The sequence below is a fragment of the Pholcus phalangioides genome, unplaced genomic scaffold, assembly GCF_987345545.1.
Source record: "Pholcus phalangioides strain wild (caught in Gottingen) unplaced genomic scaffold, Ppha-v1.0 ptg000010l_1, whole genome shotgun sequence".
Lineage (NCBI taxonomy): Eukaryota > Metazoa > Arthropoda > Arachnida > Araneae > Pholcidae > Pholcus > Pholcus phalangioides.
Genome location: NW_028301603.1, coordinates 17650937 through 17666774, shown reverse-complemented (window position 1 = coordinate 17666774; position 15838 = coordinate 17650937). Strand labels below are relative to the sequence as shown.

Genomic DNA, 15838 nt, shown 5'->3' with positions numbered 1-15838 from the left:
TTATTGCACTCGCGATATCCAACTTTTCTTAAAGGTTCACGCTCAAGACGTAATAGTGAAGAAATTCCTATCTTTCTCTCACATAAAGAAGCGGTGGTGGGGGCGACTGGGGCCACAAGAGGGCGGCTTCTCATGTAATAATACGAAAGAAAAAAAAAGAACTTCTTTCCTTCTCGTGGCGCCTCCATCGCCACCAGTTTGGCGACTTTCCCTGCGTCATCGACGTCGTCTGCTTCTTCTTTTCTTCCCCCGCCGCCGCCACCTTCCACAAACGTACGCTAGGTGGCAGCAACCCACACACACATAACAAACTGTGACGTCACGCACATGTGGAGGACGACGCGCAATGTTACACACACACAAATAACAATAATCAGTTGGAGTTTGGAACTCGTCGTTGTCGGAAGGGCGGTCGAGTTGAACGGGCGTCCGTCGCGTTGAGTGTGTACTCTACCTTTGTTTTGGAAATTTGTTGCCAAAGAATTTGTGAAATTTCTCCGATTTTTAATTAATCGAGTGATTAATTTTTCTATTGTTTCCGTGCGTGTTTTTTTTCCCCCTGTGATGGCCGAAGAGAAGAAAAGGCCGTGTAATAACAATGAGAAGACAGTTTGTATACAACCAACGACCGGTGGCCAAATCGAGATGAAAGTCCCCAAAGGATGCACCGTGGCCTGCCTCAAAAGAGCCCTGTCCAAACGCATCAAAGTCCCCAAAGAGCGTATTGTTCTCCTACATAAAAACAAGTAAGTTTTTTTTTTCATTTTTTTTAAACATTGGTGAAGGGCTTTAAAAAGAATTTTGTGGCCCTATATAATTGTATCTTTACGCGTGACCCGGGGAAGGGGGGGGGGCTCATGGTGCTCTAGCCAGTGTCATCTTAAAGCGTGGGCCCTCCCGGTCACGGCCTCGTAAATATAAAATCTGATTGAAATTTTAAAGAATAAGCGTGTAAATTAGTAGGAATATCTAGTCAGGTAGGGGCCCTCAGAAGAAAAAATTTTCGCGTGGGGGGGGGGGGTTACGTGGTGCTCTTTGGATCGCCTTGGTTCTAAACTTAGTCTCACAGGGCGGAGACCATTCTCATCACGTTTTGTCACAGTAAAATAAATTCAATGCAAAGGAACCCACTGATGATTCCCTTCCTAGGGGCCCCCTGCAGAAATATGCGCCGGGGAGGGAGCGGGTGCCAAGACTAGCTTAAGCGACGCGATTTATTCATTTAGGGGACAAAGCAAAAAAATATCGGGGAGAGGTTCTCTCAAACCCTGGTCAAGAGTGTTGTAAAGTTGGTGTAAAACCAGAGCTGTCTTAAAAGTATCATGGGCAACCGGGGTCATTGATTTTTCTGAGGCCCCTACCTGGCTGGAAGTTATTGCTCACATTTCTCCTAATCCGATCCTCCTCTCATCTTTGAGCTAAGGAGTGCACACAACCTCCGGCCGCGGGCCAAATACGGCTAGTCAAAAAGTTGTGGCCTTCGTAGGTATTAAGTTAAAAAAGTGCCAATGCGCATGGTAAATATCTAGGCTGATCATATTTCCTTCATCAAAATTCCCTCCACAATGCACGTGAGGCTCCCTGGCGGGGTGGGTCTATGCGTTAAGACGGTACTGTGTGAAATAGATTTTTTGAAAGGCATATCTCTAGAATTTTCAGATAAGCTCAGTTAAGCAATGAAGTACGTATTCAGTCTCATTTTATAGTCACGGTCCTGTTGCATGGCTGTACAAATCTCCGAAAACTAACATGCCCGACTTCAAATAATCATGCCCGAATCAATGCTTTACACGCTAATGGCAGGCATGTTGTTCGGTCAGTGACTCGGGCAATAGATTTGTCCAATCATTTGTTGCAGTTGCACCATTCGCATTTGTCCGAATCTGGCCCCCCCCCCCGGTGGGACGTATTTACGGGACATTCCCATAATGTCCGTCATATGGCCACCCTATGCATACAAGTTTCTGGTCCGCGAGTGGTTGAGTGACCGCACATCTGGCACACGGAGGACTGCTGGACTCTGAAAGTATTCCTACAATACATTCGCCTAAAAGCTTCATTTCTTTACAGCCGAATGGAATGTTCTTTCACAATTCTATTCGGACTTAACCACCTTTCGCAGCTCCTCTTTCACCTGATTTAACCCATGCTAGAATATCCTAGGACCGCAAGGTTGTCATACGACCCCTTGTGAACAACTACTGTGATTGCAAGAGCAGTGATCCTGGGGATGGCAGAAAAAAATTGCAGACCGGCGAATAGAAGAGGTATTTTGCGGAGCTGCAACAAAATACCGCAAATTAGAGAAATAATTTGCAGACCAGTAAAAAATACCGTAAATGAGATAAATGATTTGCGGATCGGCAAGAAATGCCGAAACAGAAATAATTTGTGGACCGCTAAAAAATAAGTAGGTCTACTACGAAAAAAAAAATTTATGGACTGGCAAAAAAAACCTTTACTAAGGGGAATAACTTGTGGACCGGCAAAACACCGTAAATAATATAATTTGCGGACCGGTAAAAATACCGTGAGAGGAATAATTTGCGGACCGGCAAAAAGAAATACAACAAATGAGAGAAATAATTTACGGAGCAGCTAAAAATAAATAAATGGGAGAAATATAAGATTATGCAACGTCTATACGAATTGGGCGACAAGTTCCGCTGACCGATAGGAAATTAGCTCGGACCGTCACTGGTTGGCGGACCAGCAGTTGAAGAACCCTATGTTAGTCTTCGAATTTGTCTTTCTACTTGTCTTCCGCCTCACTTGGCCGAAAAGTATGCAGTATGTAAGCCAACACAAATATTGGCCTCACCTTATATGCACAGTCGGCTTATTTTCACGAGCAGCAAAAGTGAAATAAGCGTTGGTTGCGTAGCCCCGTAAGCGTATTATTTGGATCACGGTAAGTGGATTAAAAAAAAAAAAGTAACCGCATTCCGCGATAATGTCGCACATGTGAGTCACACAACTGAGCGTGCGCGCTCCGTGCATGTTTCCGTCATCAAAAGTGACATGCTGCTAGTACTTCGGAAACAAACAAAAAAAGAGAAGTGTGCAAATACCGTGCCCGTAATGTTGCGTCTTTCTAATAAGGTTCCGTTTTCCACACATTGACGTCATTGGTGGCGGCGTGTCCCGGGTGAAAACAATATTACCCGGCGGAAAAGGTCAAAGTAATAGTTTTTACATTCGAAAAGTGCCGGAGAAAATATTTGCATCGCTGCCCACGCTCTTTCCTCTTTTACTTCGACAAATTGCAACTATAAATAACGACTCTTTTGCAATATTTATTGACGTTGGTTGATTTGGAGATGAAATATCATGCATGAATCATTCGTGGGGCCCACGCATACTGTGCAGCTGAAGCCCTCCAGGCCTGGATTTTTTCGCCGGATCCTCTGTAGTAAATTTTTAATGGGAAAAGATACATCCAAAAATTAAAAAAACGCGCAATTCTTTCATACAAACGTACTATTTTATGCACATGGGTTGATTTGAGCGCCAAATAATAAATAATTCCCATGTTTCTTCACGGGAATGCGCCCCCCCCCCGTAAAGAGACTGACAGTGCCCCTTGTCACGCGTTAAATCTTGTTTATCGCTTATGTTTAATTAAAACTAGGAAAAAGTCCTCCGAGCTACTAGTGTTACTTGGTGGCACTCCAAACGTTTCAGATTGAGGCCCTTCTTCTAGAATGCGTGGGCTGTTTTAAGGGCAATCGATTAAAATTACGTTTTCGTGGACCGCATACAAAACACTGGAGGTTACTTTGTTCATGATAGGATCGGGGGAGGGGCGATCACACCCACATCGCCATCCAAAAGAAGAGAGAGAGAGAGCAGATGATCAAATCAGTGAGTGACCACAAGAGTGACTGGCCTAGAGCGCGTGCAAGCATGTGAATGACCAAAAGTAACCTAGAGAGCGAGAAACCAGGTCTGTGAGCGAGCGACCGAGTGAGTTATTAGAGACAGAGGCGTGTTTACAGGGGTGGGGGGGGGGGCAGGCCATGACCCACACATCCTGGAGCGGGGCCCCTAGGCTGGGATCTTTTACGGGCCCCTTCTATAGTTAATTTATAACGTGAAAAAGCAAAAAATTATGAGAACTGTCCCGGGCCCTGTCAGCCCCCCCCCCACAAGGGGGCCATGGGGCAGGCCCAGGGTGATATATTTGAGGAATGAGTGGCCAAGAAAATCGGACTAGAATGGGAGAAGGGTGGCAAAACCCATGAATTTTTTCGCAACTGGTGGACCCTCGCAAGAGGAAGGCTGATACATACCGCCCAGAATGAAATATATTTTAGCGCACAAATTATTAGTAAGGCTCGTAAAAGTATCTTCCAGGGGGCGACTGAAAAATGTGGAGGGCCATGGGGGGGGGGGGAGGAAGAAATGGTGGACTTTATTTACGCCTCGCTTGCAATGCGTAATAATCATCATCAATGTGATTGATCATATCCAAGGCTGCGCTTTCTTCTTTCCCATTGCCATCAACGTAAAACTGACGTCAGTGACCTATCTCCGTTATAGCCAAGTTCCGTTACCAAATTACTCAACTCTCAATGTTCTTTCTAATGACCGAGGGTGTAAAAGGTGGGTCCATGAAAGTGCGTGCGTGTGTGTCCTTGTCATCGATTGGCTCCAGTCCCTCTTTTTTTTTTCCTCTTTGTAAATCACAAATTTTCGCGTGTGGTACTGTGTGTGTGTGAAATGTCACTGGTTCACCGGCCTCCAATTTGAACCCCCCCCCCCCTACGCGGTACATTTTTGTGGTTGCCGTAGATAGAGGATTCGTTTAATTTGGCAAGTGAGCGCCCTTGCCTGACTGAGACTGTGGGTGGTTTTATGGGTTTTCGCTCCGACAGAATGCGTGGGTGGAAGATGTCCTTCGCGGATTTATCCTGTCGTTTTTTTGGGGGCGTCTAGTTGGTACCGGGATTTAATTGTCTCTACTTTTCGCAATATTTCTCGGAGGTATGGGCATTCCCAGTTTCGTTCGTCCGAGACGTCAAGGAGGGAGGGGGGGGGGATGATGTTTCGCGTATTACCTAGGAATAAACCTTAGTGATTCATTTTTTGCCCTCTCGGAATGCGTAGGTGGAAGACGTCCTTCGTGGATTTATCCTGTCGTTTTTTTGGGGGCGTATCGTTGGTACCCTGATTTGCTTGCTTCTATTTTGCTGCAATGATTCTTGGACGTGAGGGCATTCCCCATTTGTTCGTCACTATCCAAGACGTCAAGGAGGGAGGTAAGTTCCCCCTCCCCCCCCCCAGGGCCCGCCGGTTCTGGACATTTTTCAAGTGAGAGCGAATGAAATTTTGGTGATAAAAAAATCGCCTCTCCCCTTCAGTTGTTACCCTAGAAAGTCGGCCTCTTTTATTGATGCCTACCGCGGCCTTGTAATCCGCAGGATTCAAGATCCGCCCCCCCCCACACATCTTACAAAAAGCCCCCCTCCCCCCGGGCTTGGATCTGTGGGGGAACCTTACATAGGGAATTGACTGTGTGGGAAAACAAAAAATATGAAAACTAGGGCGCTGTGCCCCAAGGCTGGAGCCCTGTCAGCCCACCCTTGTGGGGGTGATATTTTGCATTTTACCTGTGAATAAATTCCAGTAGTTCTTTTTGCCCTCCGAGAATGCGTGGGTGCATGATGTGATTCGTTTTTTGAGCTTGTATTTTTTTGGGGGCGGTGGTCCCGGATTAAATTGCATTTTTTTGTTTCTGCAATGTTTCTTGGACGTGAGGGCATTCCCAGTTTCATTCGTTCAAAACGTCGGGGGATGTTTTGTATATTACCTACGAATAAACTCCAGTAATTCATTTTTTGCCCTCCAAGAATGCGTGGGAGGACGATGTCTTTCGCGGATTTATCTTGCCATTTTTTGTGGGGGGGGGCGATCTGGTTGGTTTCCGGATTCAATTGCCTCTACTTTTCGTAATGGTTCTCGGATGTGATTCCCCCATTTTATTAATCATGTCCAAAACGTTAATGGAGAGGGACGATATTTTCCGTATTACCTACAAATAATGAAACAGTAATTCTGTTTTTGCCCTCCAGAAATGCGTAGGTGGACAATATCGTTCGGATTTATCCCTTTTTTTGGGGGCGGTCTGGTTGATGCCCGGATTTAATCGCCTCTACTTTTCGCAATTGTTCTCGGACGTAAGGGCATTCCGAGTTTCATTCGTCCAAAAGGGAGCAAGGGGGAAATTTTTTTGGCACATTACCTGCGAATAAATCCCCCAATAATTCATATTTCGAATCTTGCGAGAAACTTGGGTGAAGGTGCGAAAAACTGAAACCGTCGTCGCCATATCGGTGCTGAATCGTCTGAAATGGTGACATTAGAAAGCCATTTTCTTTTTCCCCTTCTTGGCAAGAGAGGCATTGTCTCATTGACGTGATGTTGGGGATGTGACGTCAGTGGTTCTACGTCACGGAAGAATCATCCGTGACGTCATTTGATCATGTGACCTTTCGGAAAATGAGGGAATTGGGGACTCTGGATTTCGCTTTTTGCGCTGAGCTACACAGCTGACTTTTCTTGTCAGCGGTTTTTTTTCCTCTTTATTCAGGGATGTCTTAACGAGTTCAGGGCCCCAGGGCTGGGACTTATTCAGGGTATACTTTTGAAGGGAAGAGTGCACACCAGGTTTAGGCGAACACAAGGAATCTCTTCTAGAAAGAAAAAAAATTGAGTCAGTAACCTTTAAAAAGCATTTTAAATTCCCGGGAATTGATCAAGATTAAAAGGAAGAAGGGGCTCCTAACCAGGGATCCTTGGAGAGATTTCAGGGGACTTATGAGGTTGTATGAGGAGCAATTACTGAATGTTATTTTTTGAAGGGAGTGGCTTTCATTTTATTCCCACAAATTAGTCCGTACAACGCAAAAAGTCAAGAACCCCTGATATAAAGGCACTTTCGATGCAGTCAAACTGATTTAACGTCACCCCGAGTAACCGGACAAAGCTGATATCATGAGCGGGGTGACTTTGATATCGAGTAATCCCTATTTACTAATATACTGGTATAGACCAGTAGAAAAAGTGACGTTATAGGCCGGTTGACGTTGAAAGTGATGACGTTATACCGAGGTCTTACTGTATTTTGATTTTTTTTTTTTTCTTACAAAACATTTCCGAACCAAATAGTTTTGTGGTCCGTTTATAATTTCAGAAAGATTGTTGTTTAAAGGTGAATTGACAAAAAAAAACAACCGAAATAGGTAAATCGATTGAAAAAATTCAGAATGAATAAAAATTGTAATGATTTTGAGATGCCCAGTTGCCCACTAAGTTAGGACCCACTATGCACGGAGCATTACTATGCACCGCATATTTATATGGCCATGCACTAAGATGTCCGAAACCCATAATTGGTGATACGGGGTTCCAATGGGTAATGATAACCCATCAAACTTCTGCCAATTCCGATTAATTAAAGCCCTTTTGCAAGCTTCATTATTACACCTGAATGGTATGAAGATAGTAATTAACTTTATTATAGTTATTTTTATATAACTAATTTATTTTGAATTTTATTGATTAATAATATAATCTAAAACATCATTGAATTTCTTTAAAATTTATATTTTGATTTTTTAATAATTTTTATAAAATTGAATTTTTATTTCAATTTTCCGTATTTCAATGTAAATAGATATGTTTAAATTTCTGTTCGATAGATGGCAGGAGCCGATTCTGTTTGAGCGCGATTAATAATTGACGCTATACTGGTCTTTCTTTCAGACAATTGATTAGCATTATAAATGGCCCCCCGCCCCAACATATTTTTTTGGGAAGGGGTATAAAACGGCACAAATACTAAGTGCACATCGGATTTAATTTTGTATTCAACTGCTCAGAGTGAAGCCTAAGGAGTTGGGGGGGGGGGTGCTCAGCGGATGGTATCCCAAGGCTGTGAATTCGAGGAATTAGTGGAGTAGAATGGGGGCAGGGTGGGAAAACCATAAGTTCACGTTCGCCGTAGGATCAAGGTTACGCCAGCGTGCCACCAGTAGGGTGGACGTAATTAGAGAAAGTGCGACCGAAGAAGTGACATATAGAGAGGGGTCGGTCCAGTGAGCAACCAGAGGAGTGGCCTAGAAAGCGGGACTATGCCAGTGTGTAACTGAAAGAGTGTGCAAGAGCATGTGAGCGACCAAAACAGTGGCATATAAAGAGGGATCATGTCAGTGATCTGGCGGCTGAACCACGAATCCACCTCTGGCAAACAGAAAGGCCGCAAGATGTTAAAGCTCGGCCCTAAATAGACACTTCGGGGCCTTGGTGAAATTTGGTGACGCCTCTGGGATGAAGCTCCGTCGAATCATGGCTGGCTCATCGCAATTGTTTCCTATGGTTGTCACCTAGGCTGACAAAGCACATTAAGCGATTCCAGGATCGGGTTTCATGTAGGGATGGATTAAATCTTTTGTTCGGTCGGAGAGGGGTGGGGTTAATGCCCGAAAAGTAAGACCTAAAAGACTTTTTAATAGACTTATTTTTAACTAACTCGAAGGCCGCCATCGCAAGCGTCGCCGTGATCGTCTCTGAAGCGTGCCCTAATCAGGCACTCGGGTGCCGTAGATTGATGAAAAAAAAAATAGATGGTGGAACACACACACGCATACAAGGCTGTGGAAATGTACAGAAAATAGCCCTGTCCCATCCACACTAGAACAGAGAATGAAAATAACATTTTGCGTCGTCTTTCAAGCCGGCGACGCCAACGCTTTTGTGACACGAGTTACGATGCGACACAAGCCAAGGAATGCGTCGCCCACTGTAAATTTTTGTTTTTATTTTTTTCGTTTCCCAAATGCTTGTCATCGTGTATATGGAAGGGGGAATCGGGGCCACATCATCCCAAATTCGCCAACGTAAGATTTTTCGTTTAAAGGTACGGGCTTTTTTTGTTTTATTCGTTGTATTTTCCTGCGGTCGAAAGAGAAAGAAAGCGATTATCGAGGTTGGCACGTAGCAACCCTTGCCTTTTTCCCACCATCTGAAAAAGTACTGAATGAACTGCCGAGTTTGTAAGTTTTATTTTATTTTTGTTTGTCGTTATTATTTGGCAGGGACTCGGTGGCTCTCCTTTTGACGCCAACCAGAGAAATATTTGTTTTTATACAGAGTAATTTGGATCGCTTACAACTTTCTGAGGGAATGATCGTAGTTAAATTGAAAAGAGTTTTCTATCGTGAAACGGGGGGAAAACGCCGGAAAGGGCAAAGGGTGTAGCTATTCGGGAAAAATGGGGTGGGGGGATGAGCGAGATAGCTCAAGAGATTACTCAAAAGTAGGCAAAACAAGGCAAAAATTCGTAAAACAGCAGAAATTAGGAAAGCGGCCAAAAAAAAATTCGGAAATGTTGAAAAAGGCAGAAGTGGGCACAATTTTTCAGAAGTCCAGAAAAGGGGAACAAAAAGGTGGAAAAAATTCGGAAAGGGGCATGGGGTGGGGGCGGATTAAAGATTCGGAAAAGGGGCAAATGGGAGGCAGATTTTTTGTACTGTGTGAATAGGAGGAAAGAAAGAGAGAGAGAGAGAGCAAAAATTTCGGAAAGGGCAAAATAGTACAGAAATTCAGAAAAGGACAAACTTTAAAAAAGGTAAAGTGGTTAAAAATTCAGAAAAAGAGGATTTTGAAAAGGGTAGGGGGTTATAAATTTGGAAAATGGCAGAAAGGATGTAGAAAAGGGGCAGAAATTGAAATGAAAGTAAAAGGGGGATAGAAATTATATGAGAGTGAGCAGGGTAGAAATTTGCAGAATGACAAGAATGAGGCAGAAATGTTGAAGAGTTTACCACATTTTATTCGAGTCGAAAATTCATAAACAGTAAAAAAAAAAGCAGAAATTTTAAAAAAGACAAAATGGTCAGAAATGATCAGAATAAAGGAAAGAAGTGCAGAAATTTTGAAATAAGGTGGAGTGGGGGCAGAAATTTGTTGAAATTCGGAAAGGGGGGGGGGAAGGCACAAAAACGTTAAACGGAAAAAGTGGGAAGAATTTTGGGGAAATTTAAGAGAGGGTAAAAAAAAAAGTGCAGGAATCCGTTAAATGGTAAAATGAACATAAAATTTTGGGAAATACTTGTAGAAGGTTGGAAAAAAAAAGTAGCGAAACGGAAGTAGAAATTTTGTGAAGATTCAAATGAGAAAGGAGGAAGAAAATGAGAATTTAGAGGAAAGGACGAAATGTACAGATATTGGAAGAAAATGTCGAGGTGAGAAAAAATGTAGAAAAGGACAAACCAGTCAGAAATTCGAAATAAGGGGGGAATTAAAGGAGGCAGAAATTAGAGGAAAAAGGGCAGAAAAAAAGCATTATTGAACAGGAAAAGGAGGCTATAATTTCGAAAAAGCAAAGTCAGAAAAAATCTCGAAAGAGTTCAGTGGGCAGGAATTTGCAAAAAAAAATCTAAAGGGTAAAGCGAGTAGAAATTTGCAAAAGTTCAGAAAAACCAAAAGGCAACACACATTCAAGTGAGAAGTGAGAATGGATGTCAAAGAATTAAAAATATGGAGGCTGCATCAAATAATAGAGCTCTGGACATACATTCAAAATCATATACAGGCCCGTTTACATCCGTTAACTGAGACTCTCAGTCTGAGAGAGATCCCAGCCTAGGGCCCTGCTTCAGGATGTGGGGGCCACGAGTAAGTGATTTAGTAATTTAGTGGTTAAGGAGAATGGAGTCCGATCTATTTTTTCGATTAAGCAATCATGATGCGCATGCGCTAATACTACTACTTAATCGTACATGCACCTCGTACACATTCCTCTTCGGAATTTCTAACGAATCGGCACATGCCGGAATGTGTGTGCCTAACGTATCTATGTTGCAGAGGTGCGCTTGTTTCGTGTTCATGCTGCCATCTGTCTTTCATTTTCTGAAGTAAAGATGGGAGTGCTTGAATTTTCATGTTATGTCAGTATCGTGTAGTAGGGCTACCTGTTCTTTGCGGAGAGACTTTTTAAATGGGAGACCAGCTCGCATTCGCTCTTCGTAGCTGGAAAACAGCAGAAAACATGCCACAGCATGCGTTAGTGGGAGTGGTCTCGTATTGTCCATCTACTAAATCAATTGAAACGCGTGTACACTTTTTTGAGCACTTATCACTTAATGCATGTAAACGTGCCTTTATGGTGGTCTTGGTTCGAGCATGCGTTAAAATGTCCACGGACGATGCGCGTGACTCGAAAAAGGGGTTGAAGAACCCTAGTCTATATGACGATGTCTATCAATTTTCATGAATGTCATTTATTAATCTTCTTCCCCCATCATCAATCACACAATTTTCGAATGCGCATGTCTTTTCCCCGATAGTCTAGACAGTCTGGGACAATGGCTGTCGGAATAACCTTTTAAGCAGCGTGTACTGGTAGCAAAAGTGTGGGTGTAGACTAAAATATCTGATACTACTGACTACCAATGTTTGGTGTTTAATCATGAGTACACATTACGAAATTAATAATTATAAACAAAAAAGAGGAAATTAATTTTTTTTTAGTTTTTTAAATAAGTTTGGATTTTAACCTTTTTACCCAGGGGTCTCTCTTCAACGCGTGGTCCGCGACACACATGTGGCCCTCGAGCTTCTTGCAGTGGCCTGCCGACGAAAAAGGCTTATGAAGTTACCGAATTAATAGAAATGCTGAAGAGAGAGAAAAAAAGCTCATGAAAAAAATTGTTTCTGAGAATCAGTGAAAGAATCTATTTTCCTTTCAGAAATAACTTCAGAATCGATAAGAAATAATTTCAGAATTTGTAAGCAAAAGTAATGAGAGGAAAAAAGTGTTTAGCTCTCGGAGTTCATGAAAATTCATAATCGTTTGATCATTTTTGTCGCGGTCATTTTTCACCACACGAGGGCTAGAAAATTCATAATTAATGAAAATTATTTCCAGAATTATAAAAAGAAATTATCTCAAAGAGAATGCAGAAGATTGATATTTAATTAGTATTTTTAAATTGAGAAATTTTTAATGAAAATTCCTATCAAAAAAATTACAAAACCATAATGAGAAAATTAATATTTAATGAAAAAAAATACATATTCAAAAGAGAAAAATTAGAATTTCAAAAAATTCATTTTAGACGAGAGAAATTATAATTTCAGAATGCACGAAAATTCATATTTAATGAAAAAAAAGAATGAAAATGTATATTAAAATGGAAAAAATAATGGGAATACATTTTTTTTGAAGAAAAAAATTACAATTCATGAAAACTCATTTAATGAAAACAGAGTTGATAGAAATTCATTTGTAATAAAAAAATTATTTCAGAATCAATGGAAATTCATATTCAAAAGGAAAAATAATTTCAGAATCAATGGAAATTCATATTCAAAAGGAAAAATAATTTCAGAATCAATGGAAATTCATATTCAAAAGGAAAAATAATTTCAGAATCAATGGAAATTCATATTCAAAAGGAGAAATAATTTCGGAATCAATGGAAATTCATATTCAAAAGGAAAAATAATTTCAGAATCAATGAAATACAGCCCCCCCCCCCCCCCGTATGCCTTTTGACCCAGTCAGGAGGCTCACCCGTCAAGACGCCACGGTGTGAATCTGGATACCACAGTATCACTTGTTGGCCATCGGACTTCATGAAAAAAAATTTTTATGACCCCACAAGTTCTGTGAAAGTTGAAGACCTCACTCAAGTGACCTGCGATGCAGTTGCACATCACCAAAGTGACCTGGGGCACATTTCCAGATCACTTCAATGATCCGCGACGCATTTCCAGAATACTTAAGCTGCCCGCGGGATATTCACTGAATTGACCTGAGTCACATTCCCATATTACTTGAGGGATATGCGGCATCACTGAAGTGATCTGGGACGTATTTACAGATCAATAAAGTGACCTGGGGCACATTCGCAGATCACTTCAGTGATCCACGACACACAATGACTCGAATTGAGTGGTCTTTGGCAAACTTCCAGATTACTTCAGCGACCCGCAGTGCATCTACAGATCACTTAAGCAGCTCGTGGCGCATTCCCAGATCAATTAAGTGATCCTTGCGGTACATTTCTAGATCACTTAAGTAGATGTGCCCTCGGGCACATCTACGGATAATTTCAGCTACCCCCGTGGTACATTTACGGATCATTTAAGTTGCCCGCGACACGTTTTCAAACAAATGGAGCGGCCCGCACCATCCAAAAGATTGAGCACAGCTTCATTAAGCTTTCAGCCGGTGCAAAGTGAACGTCGATAGGGGAAATATGCTCCATGTATAAATCAGCTTTTTACGCAAGAGATATCTGAGCTTATCACACATTTTTCTGGGCATTGGGAGAAATAGACGAGATATCTCGTCAACGAATGTGACAGGGTTAGGCGTCATTTAATTTGATTTGATGGCATCAAACAAACATGGCGGGTCGGATCAAAACCCGGAGATCTTCCCACTATCTCATTTACATGATTAAAGATGGCGGGATTTCCCACGCATTTTTGGAATTGGGGGAAAAGTTTAAAAAAACGAAGGAAAACTTTTGATATTGATCATCTCTCTCTTGAATACGTATGCAAATGCATGAAATCACGTTCGTTTATTTTTTTTTCGGGTAGACATTTTGTAGGAATTTTAAGAAGGAATTATATATATATATAGGATTCTCTCTTTCCGATGAGCGCCATATTGCTATTTATACGAAATATTTTGCGTAGGATGCGCGTTGCCGAGTAATGTCTTGTTATTATATGTGGGAAATGAGTTTTGCGTCTGGGATTGCGTCTGCCGCGTCCATCATTCGATACGTCAATGTCTCTCGTTCTCCCCCCCCCCCCACTTTTTTTTTATTTCATTTTACAGTGGCGTAGGCATCTGGAAATTACGGAGCCCGAACTTATCGTGTTATTGCTGTCTGTTTTCGGGCCTTGGCCTCCGTGTTCAATTTGGAATCGTGGGTACGAAGGTTAATTCTCCGATGGGTCTATGATGATCAATAATTTTCGTCCTCTAATTGTATTTTGATTTGATGAGTTTTTCCTTCTTCAAAACGTGCATTGTTTCCTGTGATTATACCGCTGAAAAACACGGATAATTGCTGATGGTTTGTGATAATGATGAGCGGGTCGATGGGCTTTCGATGAATGGTGTTGAGATTTTCTATATTTTGTGTGGGACCGCGGGGTGGGGTTTCCCTCAACCTTTCTCAGGTCGAGAGCACCGTTTAAGCCCATTATTAACATTCGTGCAAATGTTATCAATAATCTCATTAGTTGCATGTACTCGGAAGTGGCATGCTCTCGTGCTACTTAGTAGCATGTGTATCACGCAGTAGCAGCTAGGGCATTTTTCCGTCTAATGGGGAAACAACTACGAACTGCATACTGCCCCCCTCCTGTATCTGTACACCATGCCCCCAATTGTTGTACGGTCGATTTGCGATTTTGAAAGCCCCATCTGTTAAGTCGGAAAGCTGATCTCTTGGGTCGCGGATGAAAATAGTTAAGGACCCCCTGATCCAGTGCCGTCTTAACGCATGGGCCCACCCGCACCGGCCTCGAGCAGTTGGAGCCTCATAAAAATGAGATCTGGTTAAAACTTTCGAGAGGGAGCATATTAATTGATGGACAATCATTTCCAGCCACACGGGGGCCTCAGAAAAATCACCTTTTTTCCGGGGGGGGGGGGGAAAGGGGCTATGAAACTCTTAATACGGCCCTGCCCTGATGGAGAGGTAGGGCGTGGTTTGTTGTTATCTCGTACTGTGAATGACCAACAACATAAATACAAATACAACGCCACAACAGGCAAAATGCCCAACGAGGTGGCTGAGAAAAAGATGCCCATAAAAATATGGATGCCATATATTTCAAAAATATATGACATCGCGGTGATGCTCATGACGTCACTGAAGAAGGTCATCTCACCTATAGCCATTGAATATAGTAGGCTGACGAACGCGCCATCTTTAACCTTTTTTTGTAGTACAGTCGAATCCCGTTTTAATGAATACCGTTATAGCAGAAATCTCGTTTAAACGAAAACTTTTTCCTCGATAATTTTACTGAGAAATAATGCAAAAACCTGGAATTCCTTTATAACGACATTTCTTCATAACGAAGTGATAACTCCGGTCTCTCTTGGAGTTCGTTATAACGGGATTCGACTGTTATAGGTGAGATGACTTTCAGTGATGTCACGAGCTTCTCGCGGAGGCCTTCTGCTAATAGATGGAGTTGAAATGATCATTTCCTATTTTGCGAAAATGTCGCATTTCCATGTGCACTCGAACTATTGTTTCATAACTTACATTGCATCATGTACAAACTGAAAAAAAACATGCCTTTCCCGTGAGATTTTCTCCACGAGTGAAACCGAAACAAAATACAAAGATGTCCGTCCGTCCCCCATAAAGCAAAATAAAAACTAGTTCCAGAGCTTTTTTACTTGTTTTTTTATTTCTCGGAAGAACAGGAGGAAAGGTTCAATCAACAAAAAGGAAAAGTTGTAAAAATGGCGGAGCAAAATATAAATGACCCGTGACCTGTCCTTGGACGGCGACTCCAAGGTCAAACGTAGAGGCATGCGGTTCTTCTCTCTCTCTCAAGGTCCCTGACCTAACTTAAATTCTGCGAAGAAAGAGCCTCGCTGTTGTCATCGTGGAGAATTTTCGGAATGTTCCACCTTTCTTGCGGTTGCCCCCCCCCTCCTTCCGTTTTTTTTAATTAAATCACGATGTTTCGAGGAAACTTTATTATCATTTGGTCCATTTACATGGTGCGGTTCAAGGTGGGTGGCGGTTGTGGTTAAGAAGCCTAATTGATTATGATCTGTAGGGAA

At 42.2% G+C, this 15838-nt stretch overlaps 1 protein-coding gene across 1 annotated transcript in view; it reads left to right on the top strand.

The window, feature by feature from the left end:
* Nucleotides 1-359: 359 nt before the first annotated feature.
* The window catches only part of LOC149081020 (midnolin-A-like), a 36496-nt gene continuing 21017 nt past the window's right edge, over nt 360-15838 (top strand). The window contains exon 1 of the mRNA XM_089237764.1: nt 360-746. Coding sequence (XP_089093890.1) covers nt 565-746 — 182 coding nt within the window. The 5' untranslated portion in view covers nt 360-564. The remainder of the gene's footprint in view (nt 747-15838) is intronic.